Raw genomic sequence first — 18575 nt, forward strand, 5'->3', positions numbered from 1 at the left:
TCCCTTTGCTGAGCTGTCATCATGATCTTTGTAGCCCAGTTTCTAAGTTCCTGATAATTCCTAGACAAAGGGGATGGATGTGTGATAACAATGACGTTCAGGACAGTAATCGTTTGTCTGTAAAAAATTAAGAATCACAGATTACGAGAACTGTGTTAAAGGGGGCAGGGAGTGAAAAATAAAAATCTTGTGTAAGTCTTATTACATATCACCGTCACTTTTTGATTTTGAGACAGAGTTTCTTTGTGTAACAGTCCTGGCTGTCCCGGAACTCACTCTGTAGACCAGGCTGGCCTTGAACTCACACAGAGAACTGCTTGTCCCATCTACCAAGTGCTGGGATTAAAAGCATGCCACCACTGCCCGGCTTCACCATCACTTCTTTACTCCTGATCCTTCCCAACTTTTGTATCTCATGTGACTAAAGTATATACCTGTAGGACTGTTAGTTTCAAATTTTACAAGAATAAGTTCAAACGGACAAGTCTTGTTTAACCTGCGTCCTTCTTAGAAGCAATGCAAAAGGCTTCACATCTGGGACTTAGTACTCTGCATTATTAGGTCCCACTTCTATGCCTAGTGTGTAAGGCTTACACACCAGGAGTAATTGTGCTGGCTTTTCCCGTTTTTAGGTTGGCAGCCTCGATGGTTCCTTCTTTGTGGGGGAATACTGTCCTATTATGATTCTCCTGAAGATGCATGGAAGGGTTGTAAAGGGAGTATCCAGATGGCAGTTTGTGAGATTCAAGGTGAGTGACAAGCAGCTTACAACTTTTATTTTTCTTTGTATATCCCTAGAAGAATGAAAAAGCCCTGCATGCCTTTCTCTGCTCTTCCTGCAGTACACACTGGGATATGAGGTACAGTGTCCTTGCAATAGAGCCTTGGGAAGCAATCTAAAACTGCAGCCAGCTTTTTCAGGGTGGGTTAAGTCAGAATAATGAGAGCAGCGGTTTCACACTCAGTACCCATTCCTTTCCTGCTCACCTGGGGCTGGAGATTGTTTGCAGGTGCCGGTGACTTTACTGTAACATCAAATGCTTTTGTGTTTAAATCAGGATAGACATACATACCCATCTGCCCAACCCACCTCCCAGTCAAAATAAGCAAAAACCTACAGGGTCAACAAATAGTCTTTACTTCTTAGCTTCAGACTCTTGGACAGTGAGATGTGTGGCCGAGAAGAAAACTATTTGACAGGAATTTGGGGAAAGGGAAGGAGAACGTGTTTTGCTAGTTTCTTCTCTGGAAGGGTTCTAAGACCCACACTTTGGCCTGACTGCTGAGGGAAAGTAGAAAGGGGGAAATAGGTTCTTGATTCCCAATAACTACAAGGAGATAAAGATTGTACCCTTGCTCGTTAAAGGTATATTAGTCTGTTTTCTATTGCCATAATAAAATACTCAAGTATGGGTAATGTAAAGAAAACCATTTTAGTTAACTAACGCTATTAGAATAGGGAAGTCTAAAACAGAAGAATGCTAACTCTGGTTAGAGCACACTGGGTAGGTCATACCATGTCAGATGACATCATGATGATAGACTGTAGGGAAGGCAGGAGTCACATAGGAAGCCGGAGAAACCACGGAGGAGGCTTTGTTCCTGTATAATGACCTCCCTCAAGTACTAATCGGAACCCGTGAGAACTGTGTAATTACTTCCCAAGTGCTAGGATTAAAGGTGTATGCCACTACGCCCTGCAAGGTTTCCCTTCCTGATCAACAAAGCTGTTTAGAACTTAGTGTCACTAAAAGAGTTGGTGAGGACTGACCCATCTCTCTGAAGAAGCTTTCAGGAGGCTGGAAAGGTGGCTCAGTAATTAAAAGCACTTGCTGCCCAATAATAGGGACTGGAATTTAGATCCCAGCACCCATGTAATAAGCTAGGGATCCAGCACACTGCTGTAACCCCAGATCTGAGTAGGACAGACACAGGAGGATCTCTGGGGCTTGCTGGCTGCTACCTTAGCTGAGAACACATGTTCAGGGAGAGGCTCTGCCCCAAAGGAATAGTTAGAGTGATAGAGGAGAGTAGCTGACCTCTTCTGGCCTTGGCATACACACAGGCATATACACCCCCCCAACACACACACACACATGCACACATAAGTGCATAATAAATCTTAACAAAACAGTAAGTTGGGGTGAAGCTGCCCAGGCAGTTCTTACCTAGTCTGATCCCCTCCTTCATTGCTCCTAGTTCATTCTGTGGATAACACTCGCATGGACCTGATCATCCCTGGGGAACAGTATTTCTACCTAAAAGCCAGAAGTGTGGCAGAGAGACAGCGGTGGCTGGTGGCCCTAGGATCTGCTAAGGCCTGTCTGACAGATAGTAGGACCCAGAAGGAAAAAGGCAAGTACTGATAAGGTTCCCTTGTCTGAGAACCTTGGGAATTACCCAAAGGTATTGTTGGAATGTTATGTGTCTAAGCAAAACTTACACCAGGGTTCCTACCTAATTCAAATTCTGATTTCTTAGTGTGGTAGAAAACATGAAGGCTTGGGAGCCAGACCTCTGGCTTGAGTGATGTCTCAGTGCTTCACAGTTGTATGGTTCTGCCACAGGTCACTTAATTTTTCTGAGCTTCATTCACATCATCTTTGCAAAGGTGATGGTTTCTGCCTTGAAAGGATGACTGTGAGGTCTGGCGATGACATGAAATGGTATCACAGAATTTGGTGTAGAGTAGGTGATCCAGAGAAGCCTAGAGTCAGGCAGTATATACCTGCTTTCCATTGTCTCCTCTACGGTGGGTGGATACTTAATTACCACGTTGCTGCTGCTTAATGCTCATTGATATCACTTGGGCTGGGCACCATGGCAGACCTTCTTTGCACTGGCTAAGGGTGTCAAGGCTTACTTCCTAGCCCCTGGTTGCTACTGTCACAGATCCACAAGCCTGTGTGTACACTTGAAGAGATTGGCTATGCTGAGGAGCCTTTCATGTGACAGAGAAGTTCCTAACTCTTCAAGTAGACACAATAAAGTGGCCTCTTCCTTAGTTGTTTTGGTGCTAAATCAGGAACAGATTCTTGAAGCTGTTGGCTGGACTCAAAGCAGGTGATAATGTGTAACACTTTTATGAAAAAACAGCAGTGGCCACAGTTGTTTCTGATTCCTTAGCACCAAGGTGGTTGCAGAGCCTTACTGGTAACAGCTGGGTGCCATTACCCCTGTGTGGGTGCATGTAGAACCAGTCCTCAGACAGAACCCTGTTCCCAGTGTATAGATCACTAGGATCCCACATTACAGAGAGGCGAACTCAGCCCAGAACTCTGGCTCTGGCTCTGTCCCCAGTTCTCAGCAGAGGGGCTTCCCAGACTCTTCTCTTTCTGAACTGTGATTGGTTGTTCAGTACGTTACCTCAAGAAATAGCTGGGATATGCCCTCTTTCTGTTTTTGTTCCTCCCATATCTTTACCTATCACACATAAAACAATACCATAAACCTCACTTGAGGCATGACTTACTTCCTCCACGTCTGCGCAGCTTACTAAGTAGGGAATGGCTATTCCTTCTGGTAACTACTTTACCTTTTCTTGTTGTCATTAACTTAGAATTTGCAGAAAACACTGAAAACTTGAAAAGCAAAATGTCGGAACTAAGGCTATACTGTGACCTCCTTGTTCAGCAAGTAGATAAAACAAAAGAAGTGGCCACATCTGGTGTTGCTGACTCCGAGGTAAAGTGTTATTTTCATGACGATGTTCCTGACATGCTACAGAAAAGTAATGTCAGATCTCCTGTGGGCATTTATTCTCTACTAATCCTGACTATCTTGGAATTGACTGTTCTTTAAAAGAAAGTGGCAGAATTCCACACAGAAATGCATGCATTGCAGTGCTTAGAAGCACACGCTTTCTCACCCTCAAAGGAATGTAGGATTAATTCATAAAAATCCCATAATATGGGGGACTTTTAGCTTTAGAATTAAGAAAAAAGAGAAAAAAGACCTCACTAAAGTATGTTCTTCCCGGTTTGCACTGCTTTTTAAACAGCTAGTCTTCCCTGGCTAACTGAACTCTTTGCTTACATGTGCCTACTGAGATGTCAGCATGATGTCTGTCAGTGCTGTCATCGTTCTTGGTAGACTGACAGGACTGTACTGTCACAGTAAATGTGCTCTGAAACAGCCCCATGCTCTCAGAGGTGGACATGTGGCTTTGTTTTGCCATCACCAACAAGGTTCACTGTTTGTTTGCTTGTTTGTTTGTTTGTTTGTTTGTTTGTTTAGAGGCAGGATCTCACTATTCAGCCCAGGCTAGTTTTGAACCTCTGAATCTTCCTAGCGAAGCTTCCTGAGTTCTGGGATTGTAGGCATGTGCCACCATGCCCAGCTGAGGATTGAGACCTTTAACATTTGTTAATGAAGTTGCCCTTTACTGTCTCAAAGCATCAGAAAAAGATCCACTAGGTTGTGTGTGAAATTATTCACTGAGGAAGAGAAGGTCTCTCTAGTGCCCTCACAGCAGCTATGAGCTACAGCCTGAGGAACCCAGAGCGTATGCCTAAGAGTGTCAATTCATTTTCTCAGGTGTTAGAACACCATGGCACTAATACTGTTTGGAAGTCTTTGTGTTAAAACTGGTTTAACTCACTTTCATTTACTTTCTTTGGCTTCTTATGCTCATTCATCAGCTGCCTTGTGTTTAGGCACTGTGATTGTGGGGATGAAGGGACAGAAAAACCAAAAGTCATTTCTTTCCTGTTCTTACAGGATTTATATTCTAGAGCGTGGACTACCAATCCACAGGTTCTATATCTGGGGACATTTTGAATGTCAGGATTGAGGAAATGCCATTGGTATATAGTGTTTAGAAGCCAGGGGTACAGTTAAACATCTTACGATGAGCAGGAGAATTGTGCCTTACCCCTGCAAGCAGCAGACAGACAGAAAGTCTGTCTTAGTCATTATACTGTTGCTTTGAAGAGACACCATGACCAAAGCAGTGCTTGTAAGAGAAAGCATTTAGTTGGGGCTTGCTTACAGTTTCAGAGGTTTAGTACATTATCATCATAGCAGGGAGCATGGGGGAATGTAGATAGACATGGTGCTGTAGACGTAGCTGAGAGTTCTGCTTCTGGATCTACAGGTAGCAGGACAGGAGAGACACTGGGCCTGGATTGGCCTTTTGAAACTTCAAAGCCCTCTCCCCAGTGACACATTTCCTGCAACAAGGCCATACCTATTCCAACAAGGCCACACCTTCTAATCCTTCTCAAGTAGTGCCACTCCCTGAGGACTAAGCATTCAAATATATGAGCCTATAGGCCCATTCCTGTTCAAACCACCACAGACATACACACACATACTAACTAACCCAAAGTCTCGGTGGTGCCAGGGTAGAAGCCTGATCTAGAGAGAAGGAAAACTATGAACATAGCAGTCTGTAATTGAAGAAAGTGCTCACAGTGAAAGCCTTGAGAACTTGACAACAAATACGGATTGCAACCAACAGCATCACCTGGGACCTTTATTAAAAAATACATGTGAAAAAATACATATCATCTCCCCAATCTCTAGTCAAGAGTATGGCTCCAGAAGTTTCATGAACACCTTACTCATATCAATATCCAGATGCAAAACACCCAGACAAGTAAACTACTTTAGAAGAAAAAAGTACTTATTAGGTGTGTAAATAAATGCCAGTTACCATAAACCCCCAAATCATCCACACTGGGAGCAAACAGTACACAGTGCCTGCATCTCTGCCCCGCACCTATCACTGTACTAGCTTACAGTGCAGAGCCAAAAGAAGTTGCCATTAGCTGGAGCAGTGAGGGTGTATATGATAACAGATAACTTGGGCTAGTTCATTACTGTTGTTTATCATGATGTGCATATTTACCCAGCAACATCTTGATTGAGTACATTAGTATTGTTTTGTGGATATAAACCTCACAAGAGATAATGCAATTGAGTTTTTCATTTTGTAGCAAGACAAAAGACTCTCTTTCTGGTTGTTCTGTAGGAGGGAATCGATGTGGGAATGCTCCTGAAATCAACCTGCAACACGTTCCTGAAGACCCTGGAGGAATGCATGCAGATTGCAAATGCAGCCTTCACCTCGGAGCTGCTCTACCATACGCCCCCAGGATCCCCTCAGCTAGCAGTGCTGAAGTCCAGCAAGGTAACACCACCCAGCTCAGTTTCTCTCCAGAAACATTATGGAATGTCAAGTTACATGACACATCTTTTCAGGGTTAATACTGCTTTTAGAACAGTTTGCCTTATTTACACTTTCGTATCTGCCCTTGGTCCCCTATGTCTAGTTGGTTATTTTTAGCAGTTTGACTCTTCATACTTTCTCTACTGTCGCCTCTTTTCTATGACCCCAAAGAGGCTAGTCTAGATACTGTTATCCTTACTAGTCATAGTCAGCCTGGCCCTTCCATTAGTCAACAGTAATGAAGTGTAAATTGGATTTTATCTAAACCTTGCAATCATTCCATCATGGCCTATAAGCTCAGACCAAAACTTTGTAGCCCCTTCCTGTATCACCCACTTTTCCCCTTGACAGTGCCTAGCCTGAATGTACTGTTCCTTGTGCCATTTTCCAGTGCTGAGAATACTCTCTCAGCTTCTCTCCCAGATTAGCCCCTACTCGTTTTCCATTAAGTCTTCCATCAGTCCCTGCATTGGACTAAGAAGACCTCCTTTCTTTACTCCCCTATTCCCTAACTTCTGTTGAAGTTGACTCAAGGGCAGGAATGTCTTTAATGCTTACCTTCATGCCTCTAGTGTTGGGTATAATGCTTCACCATAATTTGCTATTAATGCTGAATAAGGCTAACAAATTACAAAAAAAGCTAGTCACTAGGAATTTGGTTATGATAATGAGATCTTTCAAAACCCCATCTTCCTTTCCTAAGATATTTGGATGCACTTTATTTGGAGGGGCCCTAGAATTCTTTCTTTGAGGAGGGCAATATATATTATGGCTGTATTGACCGCTTTCCTATGTGATGATATTCTAAATAATGCTGCTGCAATTTAACACATGAACTTTTATTTCTTTGATTTTTTTTAAAGATGAAACATCCTGTCATACCAATTCATAATTCATTGGAAAGGTATAGTAACTCTTGTTTTTCTTCCTTCTAGAAGTTAGAAATCTATATACACTGTGTTCCTTATTTTTAAAGAAGCAGTGATGTAGTGATGGTGATCTGAGGTGGTACCAGAAGCAAACTACCTGACTTCCATCTGTGTGAAGCTAAACTGCAAGTGGGTGTGGCAGAATTGGGCAGATGTGACCATTTCCCCAGAAAATCGAGTCTTGCCATCATATCCGCTGACTTAGTCTGTCTAGAGTTGCTGAAAGTTACAAGGTGTCTTGTAGAAGAGCTGAATGTTGGCTGCAATGTGCTTTTCCTCAGGAAAACTAGTGCTGCTCCTCTGTTTTATTTAGAAACGACAACTTGCTAGCAAAATCTAAACTAGTACCATTACTCTAAATGATTCATTGATTTACAAAAATGTATACACGGGGTGCAAGGTTGTGTAGCTCAGTGGTACAGTGCTCACTTCGAATGTGTGTGGCCTTGAGTCCTATCTGCAGCACCACCAAGAAAGGAAAAGCTCCCGTTACACAGTTGTTAGGGTCTTTACTCATTAAAAGAGCAAAGTTGTGTAGGCACTCCCACGAATTCACATAGTACAGATAATCCTTTTAAATTGTTAATAGTTCATCCCTTTGTGTGCTGTCGATGTATGTGTATTCGTGTGCATGTGAGTGTGTTTATTTGTTATTACAAAGATAATCCTCAGTGTGGTTGTCGCTAATTTTTTCCTTTTCAGATATTTTTCCTTGAAACATTTTTGTCGATTTCTATTTCTTTTGAGACTAGCTCTATGTATTTCCACAGTTTGAACTGTGAGTTTGTGTATGCATTTGAAATAAATTTTTTTCTAGATTTGCTAGAATCATTATGTAGCTTGGATGCTGTCCTGTTACTGCTTTAATTTGACTGGGTATATTGCATCCCTTTAACAGAATCAGCTGGTTCACTTAAGTGTTAAACAGCTTTTTCTGCTCCCCTGATGGGCACTCAGCACCTTGGATGCACCGTGATCCTCCTGCTGACAGGAGAAATTTGTGCTGGCCACAGCTGGAGCTTCAGACAGTTAACTGCTAAGCAAACATGTTTAAGTAGCCAGTGTGATGAGGAAAACCTCCTGGGGAGAAGTTGAGGAAAGTCAACTAAGTGTTAACTGTGGCACCTGGAGAAAGCTTATTGCATACTAAAGAGCTACCCTGAGCATTTCCTGATGCTGGTGGAAGCAAGGGGATTGAGTCACATGGTACAGGAAAGCCAGTAAGGCCCCTCATTTATCTATCTATCTATCTATCTATCTATCTATCTATCTATCTATCTAAAAAGAGGGTCTTAATCTATAGGGTAGGATGATGGCAGTCTCTTTACCTCTGTCTCCTAAGTGAAGGAATTACAGGTGTGAGCCACCACACCCAGCTTTAGTGGTTTGGTTTCTGTATTTGCCTTGGTGTCTGTGGAGACTGAGAGGTTTGGTTTAGTTTTTAATCGGTGTTTGGTGATTGTGGATCTTCCTATCCTTTAGAGTAATATCTGGGCAACCTATGGCAAATCACAGCACTTTCTTTTAAACCATTTGTTTTAGGCAGGTAGAATTGAACAACTGTGAAAATGGACCTTTAAATATGGAAGTAAATGGTGATGAAGAAATTCTAATGAAAACCAAGAGTTCCTTGTGTTTGAAGTCCACAGAGGTAGATTGCAGCATGTCAAGTGAAGAAAACACAGATGATAATGTGACAGGTAATGTCAAAAGAAAGTTTGGCAGGCTGTATTGAACAATAGATTTAGGGTCTTCCTAAGAAGACCACAGGAGGGCGCCGATTCAGATTAGCCTCCAAACAGTGTGCTGCTGATCTAAGGGAGCTTGCTTGCTACTGCAGGTGACATGACTGTGCAACATTGTGTTACCCCACCCAACACTGTTCCGAAGAAATACAGAGTTCTTGGCACTGATGCTCATGGCTGTGTTTTGGTGGGTGTAAATGGTTCACTGACTCTCCCACAATATCTCAGTATTTTGAACACAGACTGTAATGTCAGACTTGGTATAACATTAGAGCAGCTAAGTTTTTCAATCTCCTGGTTTCTAGTAGGGCCTGTGGATGTCACAGTTTACCAACTACCAAACTTCTGTGAGTTAATCAAGCCAAATTCCAGGTAATACATGGGTAGCTGGGAATAATGCCCTTTCAAATTTACTAATTGCACTGGCACTAATCACAAAGCCTTGTCTTCATATCGGCCACATTAACTATACTAGAACTTGTAGTTGTGTATTAAGTGCTTACTAAATGATTTTAAGTCTGAGTACTTAACTCAAATAAGTTAATTTCTTCTCTGGCTGTCTTAAAAGATTCTCTTAGTTTTCTAGCCCAGTCAAGTTTTTTTTTTTCTTTTTTTAATTGTATTAATCCTAGAAGCAGTTAGATGTTGATCTAAGAAAAGTAACATACAACCCTTAAAAGTCTGATCTCTTGAGTAAACATTCTCTATAGGAATCTGTGGTCACAGACCAGTCAGATTTAAAGGGAAACCTTTGAACAGGGTTCTTTATGACATGATAGCAGTTTTCATGTGTTATGCTTATACTGTATAAAGTCATCCAAACACTGATTAGCAAATAATGTGAGTGCTCTAAGGGAGTAGTTTGCTTTCTACAATCCTGTGGTTTTGTTCACCCAATCAATAAGTAACATTGCTCTAATTCCCTTTTCTATTTAAAAACACCTATGTGGTCAAGATAAACATTGAGCTCAGAGCAGGCATCAGGCATCATGTTTAAATGAAGCTTGTCCACACACATACTCTCTCCATGGAGATGTATCTCAGACTGCTTGTATTTTTGCACCCCAGATGGTATTATTGCCTAGAGCCTTCTTAAACTACAAAATTACTAACAAAAGGCACATACATGCAAAAACCATAGCAGTAAATGAAGGCATTTGTGGTTTGAGATTTGAAGCAAGACAAACACCAAGACAAACATCTAAGTTTGTACCACCCTGTGCTCTCAGGACTACTTGAAAAGCACCACAAGTCTTGACTTGGTATCACAAGTAAATGTTAGCTAGTGGGCAAATCCACAGACAAAGAATATGCTTACAACCAGGACTGTCTATATTCATAGGAGAAAGACCTTAGAAACCACTAAATGCCTCTCAAATTGCTATAACTGGTACCATGAGGTCCTTAAAATCACATTTCAGGGGCCAACCAGCAAGATTACTCAGTGGGTAAAGGCACTTGCTACACATCATGATGATCCAGGTTGGATTCCCTAGAATGCATATGGTGGAAGGAGTGAACCCACTCCTCCAAGTTGTCCTCTGACCACACACATATACAAAATATATAAATAAATATAAAAACAATACCTCATGTTTTTGAAGAGTACTGAACAATAATGAAGTAATGGTGATGCACTGATGACTGAAAATAAGACATACATCTGTTCTTCAGGTGCATATGCATGCTTTGTGTGTGTGTGTGTGTGTGTGTGTGTGTGTGTGTGTGTGTGTGTGTGCATACATTTCCTGTTCTATGTTTTAGAAATTTTTACTGATGATTGTGTTAATTTTTATATTAAATATATGAGAACTTAGTGATAGGCATTGTTTACTTTGTAGTCCAAGGTGAGATACTGAAGGAAGATGGAGAGAAAAACCTGGGGAATCATGACAGTGAGCTGGCACAGCCTGGATCAGACTCAGTTTGCTCGCCAGAATCTGCCTGGGAAGACAGCGAAGAAGTTATCCCAACTTTCTTTAGTGCCATGAGTGCCAGGTATTCCAGGCCCTTTAAACTCCCTGGCAATCAGATCCCAGTTTCCCTTTTGAGAAATCAGTTGTGATGGCATATTTGGATTATAAAAGTGGATTATCTCTGAAAAATTATATTAATGGATTATTTCATAATAGTAAAATCATGTCTGGAGCTACTCATGAAATCAGACAAAGTGATTTTTCCCTAAAAAGCTGTTTTTGTGACATCTCTGAACTGCAGAGTGCTGATGTGGTTTTAATCTTCCGTTCTCCATGTCACCAAATTGTTCAGCTTTAGTGACATTGAACTTCTGGAAGACAGTGGCATTCCCACAGAAGCATTCTTGGCATCTTGTTATGCAGTGGTTCCAGTACTAGGTAAGACTGCTACAGTTGCATTATACTCACTAGTTTCTAGACTGTTTTTCCCATCACAGTTATTTCAAATTATATGTACAGGGGTTGGGGATTTAGCTCAGTGGTAGAGCGCTTAAGGCCCTGGGTTCGATCCTCAGCTCAAAAAAAAAATTATATGTACAATAAGTTGATTCTTCTTAGCTTGCTTTTGACATCACATTCCACAGAGTGAAAACTGTGTGACTTAAACACATTGTATTTTCCCATTCCATTCTAACTGATTAAGTTACTGATCTTAGAGTGGAATAATGAAAACAGGGAATTCTGCTTTCTAGAAAATATACATACAAGCAAAGTGGAAGTAGTTCAGGAACAGACCTTCAAACCTATTGCTGCTATGGGGAAATATCTTACCAATCAAAAGAACTTTTTCAAAGAAAATTGTGTGTGTACATATATACATTTATGGTGTGTGTATATGCACATGTGTGCTAGAATACATGTGTGCATAGGTACACAGTCATGTGGAAGCTAGAGGACAATCCTGAGTGGTCTTCCTTATGCCACTCATGTTATTTTTTGAGACAGAATTTCTTACTGGCCTGTAGCTAAACATGTAGGCTAGGTTGGCTGGCCAAAGAGCCCCTGTATCTACCTCCCCAGTGACCTTACCAATATTGAGACAGTCAGCATGTGCCTCTGTGCCCAGTGTTGGGGAGTGAAAGCAAGGGCTTTACAGCCATCGGCTCAGCCTGTAGTCCATTTTGGAACTCCTTTTTATATGTGTCATGATGGTAGGATTGAGGGTCATTTTTGTCTTAATCATAATCTAGCTATTTAGGAACCATTTGCCAAGAAAACAACCACCAATATCCTCTCATGTTGCTCTGGCCATTTGCTCCAGAGCCTGTAGGCCTATAAAATGGGTCTCTTTTCTGCTCCCATGATTTGTTTATATTTCCTTAGTGTCTTAATTAGGGAAAGCTGAAAATCAGAGATTGGAAGTCTTCCACTTATGTTTCTTTCATGATTGTTGTGGCAATTCTAGGTCCTTTACAGGTGTGTATAATTTTAGTTTTAAATTACTTATTAAAGGGCTCTGGGATTTGATTAAAACTACATTGAATTTGTTAGCCAGTCTGAGGAAAATTAATGCCTTACACAACATTGTCTTCTAGTCCATGAGTATGATATATGTGTGTTATACATATATATATATACATTTTTATACACATAGATATATAAAACATATAAATGGATATATATACACACACACAAACATTTTAGTTGTGTTTATTTTCTCTAAACAGTGCTTTGTATAACTTTGTGTTTCATTAGGAATAAACTTTGGGGTTTTATGGGTTTGATACTATTTACATATGTAGCATTAATACATGTAGATACATTGTTGTATGCTAGTAGTTGTTTTTATAGCCATGAAATCAGATAATTTTATAAAATGCTTTTTCTGCAGCTATTGAAATTTATGTTTTTCTGGTAATTATCTATAATAAAGTATATTTTTACATTAATTTACATTCACTGTTTTGCTGTGTTTCTACCTCTTTGTGTTCTGTTTTGCCTTTTTTCTTCTTATTCTGGCTTTAGCCAGTGAAACTATTGTTCTTCAGTATGCTATTCTATTTCATATTTGGGTTTGTTTTTAGCTATGTGGTTTTGAACCTTTTGTTTTTTTTGTTTTTCAAGACAGGGTTTCTCTGTGTAGCTTTGCGCTTTTCCTGGAACTCACTTGGTAGCCCTGGCTGGCCTCGAACTTACAGATATTAGTCTGCCTCTGCCTCCCAAGTGCTGGGATTAAAGGCGTGCGCCACCAACGCCCGGCCTTGAACCTTTTTTTTTAAAGATCAGCTAGATAATTTTTAGAATTCATTATTTTTTCTCTGCTGCTTTTATATTATACTTTAAAAGTAAAGATTATGTTTGGTAAACATAAATAATTAAAATTAGAAAGTTAGATCTAGGAAAATTAATATAGTCAAACCACATGTAATTTTAAGTTTGTAGAAGATACATTAAAATAGTAAAATAAAAATTAATATATCTTTTGAAACATAGCATATCTGAAATGTCATATTAACATGTTGTCATTACAGATAGACATTAACAAGGTGTTTTCGTTCCTTGGTTCTGTCTTTAAAATCTGATGGTGTATTTAGACTTTCAGTTTGGACTGTGCAACATTGAAAGTGCTCAACCAACCTAAAGGACTTCAAATGGGTACTCTAAATTTATGAGGCATGTTCCTCAGACATACCACATAGGACCTCGTTTCTGTGACTCATCTCAAAGCAACATGAGAGAAAAGCTGGGGAACAAGTCCAGTTCCAAAGCCTATGTTTACAAGATGACTTAGAAGTCAGAATAATCTTGGGGGAAAGATCTTCTAACTGTGTTATTATTATACAAATATTTTCTATTGCAATACTATATATAAATGTGTCCTACATTTAAAAACAAAACAAAACAAAACTCTTTTTCAAAAGTGTTTCTGATGCTTTCTTTCAGACAAACTTGGTCCTACAGTGTTTGCTCCTGTGAAAATGGATCTTGTTGGAAATATCAAGGTGAATATACTGGCTTGTCTCTGCAGAGACTTGTCTACAAAGGAGTGGTTTTCATTCCTTTTGTGTTTGACAAGAGTAAATCAAGAAGCGAAAAAATCATTTACACTGGGAGCTCTCAGTAGAGGAACGGCGGGGTAGCCCTGATATGTGATAGAGACAAGCCTTTGGTAGGCCGGCCTCTTTAAAGACCTGAGCTGGACAAGTGGGACGCACTCAGGTCAGCAATGATTGTATGCATTTTGGGGTTAGACAATAACTAGGAACATTTCTCCAAAAGCATGTCACTGGCAATAGCTGTTATTTGTCTGGGACTCAAAAGACCAACTTCCTGCTGCATCTGTGTGGAGCTATCAGCAATAGGAAGTCTGAGCCTCCTCAGAAAAGTGAGGGTTGTTTATATTACATCCAACATTTATGGTTAAAAATCGCTTTTTAAACCAGGCGTGGTGGTGCATGTAAATCCTAGCACTCGAGTAGCAGAGGCATGAGAATCTCTGAGAGTTCAATGCTAGCTTGGACTACAGAGTGAGTTCCAGTATAGCCAGGGCTATGTAGAGAGACCCTGTCTCAAAAATAAAGTACAGTCTGCACTACTAGGTATGATATGAAGAGGAAGTTCTGTGGAAGTTTCCCAGCATGTTTGGAGAGGTGGAGAGGTACATGGAGTCACTCTTGCAAGTGACTGTTCAGGGGTGAGCAAAGGTACCTCAGGAGCATTGCTTAAAATCTTCGGCCCTCGGCGCTAGTTAAAGCCTCATAGAACTCTTAGAATTTTACAAATATTTACCCTAAAAACATAAGGAAGATAGTAAAGTCTGGCTTTGATTTCTTAGAAATCTTCTTGCTATGGATTTGAATACTGATACTACTGGTAATTTTACCATTTTCATGTTAGACAATAGTTCTGGTTTTTGTTTTTGTCTTCCAGAAGGTAAATCAGAAGTACATAACCAACAAGGAAGAGTTTACTACCCTCCAGAAGATAGTGCTGCATGAGGTGGAGGCTGATGTAGCTCAGGTCAGGAACTCTGCGACAGAAGCCCTCTTGTGGCTGAAGAGGTGAGGCAGTCAAGTGGAGCAAGGGCATGCTCCAGTTCAGCTCAGTTGGAATGGTCCCAGCTCACTGTTGCCTTTGAGTGCAGGAGCTAACCAAGGTTAGACCTTCTAGAAAGTCTGCTGAAGAGAATATCAGCTTGATAGTGACAAATAATGTTAATGTTGGAAGTATTTGTTAGATCAGGATTCTAGACAGGCGACCCTATGAGTTTCTCTCTGAGTGGCTTTCCACTTTATCAGCTAAGCCTGAGAAAACACTGAACTCACAACCAAAGTTTCTGGAGCCCTAAATCTGGTGTGGGGTTCTAAAATTTTCGTTTCTAATGAATTCTAGCCGATGCTAAAGCCACAGTCAGCACTGTAACTTGAAAACACTGCTTTAGGAATGCCGAGGGAATTAAGTGAGTGTCCAGAGCTTTCTAATAGGAAGCCAATCAGAAAGGTCCTCTGTCCATCCTGCCTGCCCTTTGCCTTGCTTGAGACACTTAAATAGAAGCTAGCTTCTGCCACCTGAACTTTGAAAATAATATTTTTTCTCTCTTTCATTTTAGAGGTCTCAAATTTTTAAAGGGCTTTTTGACAGAAGTGAAAAATGGGGAAAAAGATATCCAGACAGCACTGAGTAAGTGTGCTTCATCGTATTCTGATGATCTGCATTTAAACTGAGATGGAGACCCTGGAGGTGGGGACAGAGCACAGGGGACATTTCTGCTTCTGTGGGTTTGATTTACTTTTCTTTTTTAATTTCATTGGTATTCATTGCTTCTTATGTGCTTTCTTTAAAAGGAATCTGTGAGAATGTGACTTAATGGTAGAACATTTACCTAGCATGTGCAAGTCCCTGGGTTCAATCCCTGTCTCATAAGAACAGAATAGAGAGAGGGAAAGAGAGTACCTATGCAGTGACCAGGTCCTCCAGGCTGGACTTGGTAAGAATCAGTTTATCACCCTAATTCAAAACCTAAGAGGTTAGATTTCTTAAATGAGTCCATAGAAATCAGTATTTGAAGAGAAGTTTATGTTAGAGTGCAGGAAAGAAGGTGAGAGGGGAATCCTGAGGAGCTGGCTGTGGAGTGAGACTAGGGGCCAGCTGTCATCCTGCACTCCTCCACATGTCCATTTTGTAGTGGTAGAGCCAAGATTGCAAGAAAGGCCTTTGTGAGAGGAGATTGACCTGGATTTCCGTCACAGTATGGTAACTATAACGTTAGGTACTCATTAGTAAGTAAACACTGACAGGTGGGCTGTAGGTTGGTGCATCCATCAGAGGCGTTTTGACAAACTAGACTTCATAGCATCTTCACAGAGCACTGATAATAACACGGCTTGGTTCTCACTCTGTTGCATGAGTCTTTTTTGCTTGCTTGCTTGGTTTGCTGTTACGGAGACATATAATCCCATGCCTCAGTCTCTCAGTGCTGGAATGACAGGAATGTGCCAACACACCAAGCGCAGCATAAGTCTTAGAGTATGTGGAGGGAATGAAATTCTTGTTATTCTAAAGCCTGGATAATTATAGTGTTCAGACACAAAGTCAGGTATTAAGTAACCATGGTTATAAACAGAAAAATGAGTTAATTCTGTGCCTTTGGGTAGGGTTACAATATTCTCTGTGGTACTTTTCTCAGTTTCCTAGGAGGTATCTTCTCTTTTGGCACAAATTGTAAGAGACTCTGCCCCATTAAGATTTGCCCATCTATCCTGGCTGGAAACTGCTGGCATGCCATGTGACAATTATGCTGACAGTTCTGTAGCACTTTTAAAATGGGCATAACTTAACTCCATCAGTTCCATGTTACTCAGTGGAGAACTAAGATTATGAGATATTAAAGTACTTGCTTCAGACCCATAGCCATCACATCACACACAACATTGGTAACCTGCCAGAAGTAGGACTTATTTGTTCCAAATCAGAAGTTGAAAGCCCTTGTATCTCAGATGCCAAACTAAAAATTCCTCTTCAAACCAGCTTCTTAGCGTGGAAATTTCCTACTGGAAGGGTGCTTTACTGGAGAAAGGGCTAGAGATGATGCTTTGTGCCTGGAAGGCCGAACATGTGAGCGAGGATAGTGCTGATGGTGCTCTTTGCTGCAACTGGGAGAAATGGATCCTCATGCTCACGGGGCTCTGCTCATGAACAGGGGGGCTTTGACCTTGAGGTTCAGCCCTTCCATGCCATTCTGCATTTGTTTCTCCTTGAGTTGGAACTTTCTGTGTTTGTTTGTTTATGGGCAGGGTCTCATGTAGCCAAGGGTGGCCTCCAACTCAATATGCTGCTGAGGATACCCTTGGATTTCAGATCCTCCTGCCTCCAGCTCTTAAGTGATGGGATTATAGGCCTGATCAGCACTCTTGGTTCATACAGTGTTGGGGCTGGGGACTCAACCCAGGGCTTCACACATGCCAGGCGAGCACTCTGCCCACAGGCTACACATCCCCCAGCACTCTGGCTGGAACATTCACTTGAGTTGCAGACAGGACCCAGAAGATGTTGACTCTGTGAAGAGAAACTTGGAAGGGCAGATGTTGCTGTACTACTAAAAATGATCATAGCCAGTCTTAGCTCTGCCTCCCCCACTCTCCCTTCAGTGCTGTTCTTGGAAAAGAAAGGGGAGCTGTGAAGTCAATATTTCATTCTGACATTCAGGCTTATTTCAAAGGTCTTGAATGGTGTCTTTGTAATCATGGTAGTTTCCACTGCCATTCAGTGTGAGGAGATAAAATACCCTAGCCACCTATTGGCTCTATTGGTGAAATTATTAAGGCCACTCCATGTAGTTAAAGGGAGGTTTATTTTGTGGGGTAACTTACAAGTGAAGGGATAGTTTACAGAGTCTGGGAAAGGCGTGGCACAGTCCGGCGGTGTTCTCTGGAGAACTCTGCTCCGTCTACCTCTAGTGTCCAGGGTCCAGGAACTAAGAGAGCCCGCACATCTGGAACCTGGGTCTTCAATGTCCTCTCTCAGCCCCGCCTTGTAGGCGTGACTGTTACTGAAGCCTCACTGGGGTTTGGAGCTTCCAGGTCAAAGCTGGAATGGCTACCCACTACACACCTCCCCCTTCAGACATGGCTGCAGACAGACATGATTTAATTTTTAATTCTTTGACCATTTCATACCTATAGTACACTTTGCCATTTCTGTCTACACTGCTCTCATCCTCTTCCACTCCTGCTGAACCCCTTCTCCACAAATGTATTCACGTTTGAATTCCCTTTTGAAGTATGAAAGTCAGGGTTTAGCAGGAGGGCCTTAGAAAAGCCAGTCACAGACCCGGACTCTATGAGCTCTAGTTTGTCAGTGTGTGCTAAGGTTCTTAGGCACCCCAGGCAGGCAGGCTTGCTCACCCATGGCAAACATGGCCTTAAAAGGACCATTTACATTAAGTTGTTCATACCTTAAAGGCTCCTTGATACAGATTTCTTCTGGGACAATGGCTTTGCCTGTCTCATTTAAAATTATAGCCTCTGTAAGTAGAGCTGGTATCTTGTCTGACTTGAGTTAAGGTGGCTATGTAGATAAGAGTGTGTATGTGTTCAGGGTCCAGTGAGATGGCTCAGCAAGGAAAGGCACTAGCCACCAAGTCCAGTGACCTGATTTGGATCCCTGTAACCCACATGGTAGAACTCTCACAAGTTGTCCACTAACCCTCACATACATTGTTATACATAAACACACAAATAGATCATAAAATTTAAATATTATACAATTTATATGCTGCATATAAGCAAATTAGCTTGCTCCTTTCAATTCTAAA

At 41.3% G+C, this 18575-nt stretch overlaps 1 protein-coding gene across 1 annotated transcript in view; it reads left to right on the forward strand.

Annotated features, from left to right (window-relative positions):
* Plekha8 (pleckstrin homology domain containing A8) overlaps nt 1-18575 on the forward strand; it is a 45965-nt gene that overhangs the window by 14119 nt on the left and 13271 nt on the right. Inside the window, exons 2-12 of the mRNA XM_036181483.1 lie at nt 633-749; nt 2200-2355; nt 3560-3684; nt 5975-6133; nt 7036-7076; nt 8644-8801; nt 10688-10844; nt 11115-11200; nt 13706-13764; nt 14693-14823; nt 15372-15442. Of these exons, the coding sequence (XP_036037376.1) occupies nt 633-749; nt 2200-2355; nt 3560-3684; nt 5975-6133; nt 7036-7076; nt 8644-8801; nt 10688-10844; nt 11115-11200; nt 13706-13764; nt 14693-14823; nt 15372-15442 (1260 nt within the window). The remainder of the gene's footprint in view (nt 1-632; nt 750-2199; nt 2356-3559; nt 3685-5974; nt 6134-7035; nt 7077-8643; nt 8802-10687; nt 10845-11114; nt 11201-13705; nt 13765-14692; nt 14824-15371; nt 15443-18575) is intronic.

Source organism: Onychomys torridus, chromosome 3 (genome assembly GCF_903995425.1).
Source record: "Onychomys torridus chromosome 3, mOncTor1.1, whole genome shotgun sequence".
NCBI lineage: Eukaryota > Metazoa > Chordata > Mammalia > Rodentia > Cricetidae > Onychomys > Onychomys torridus.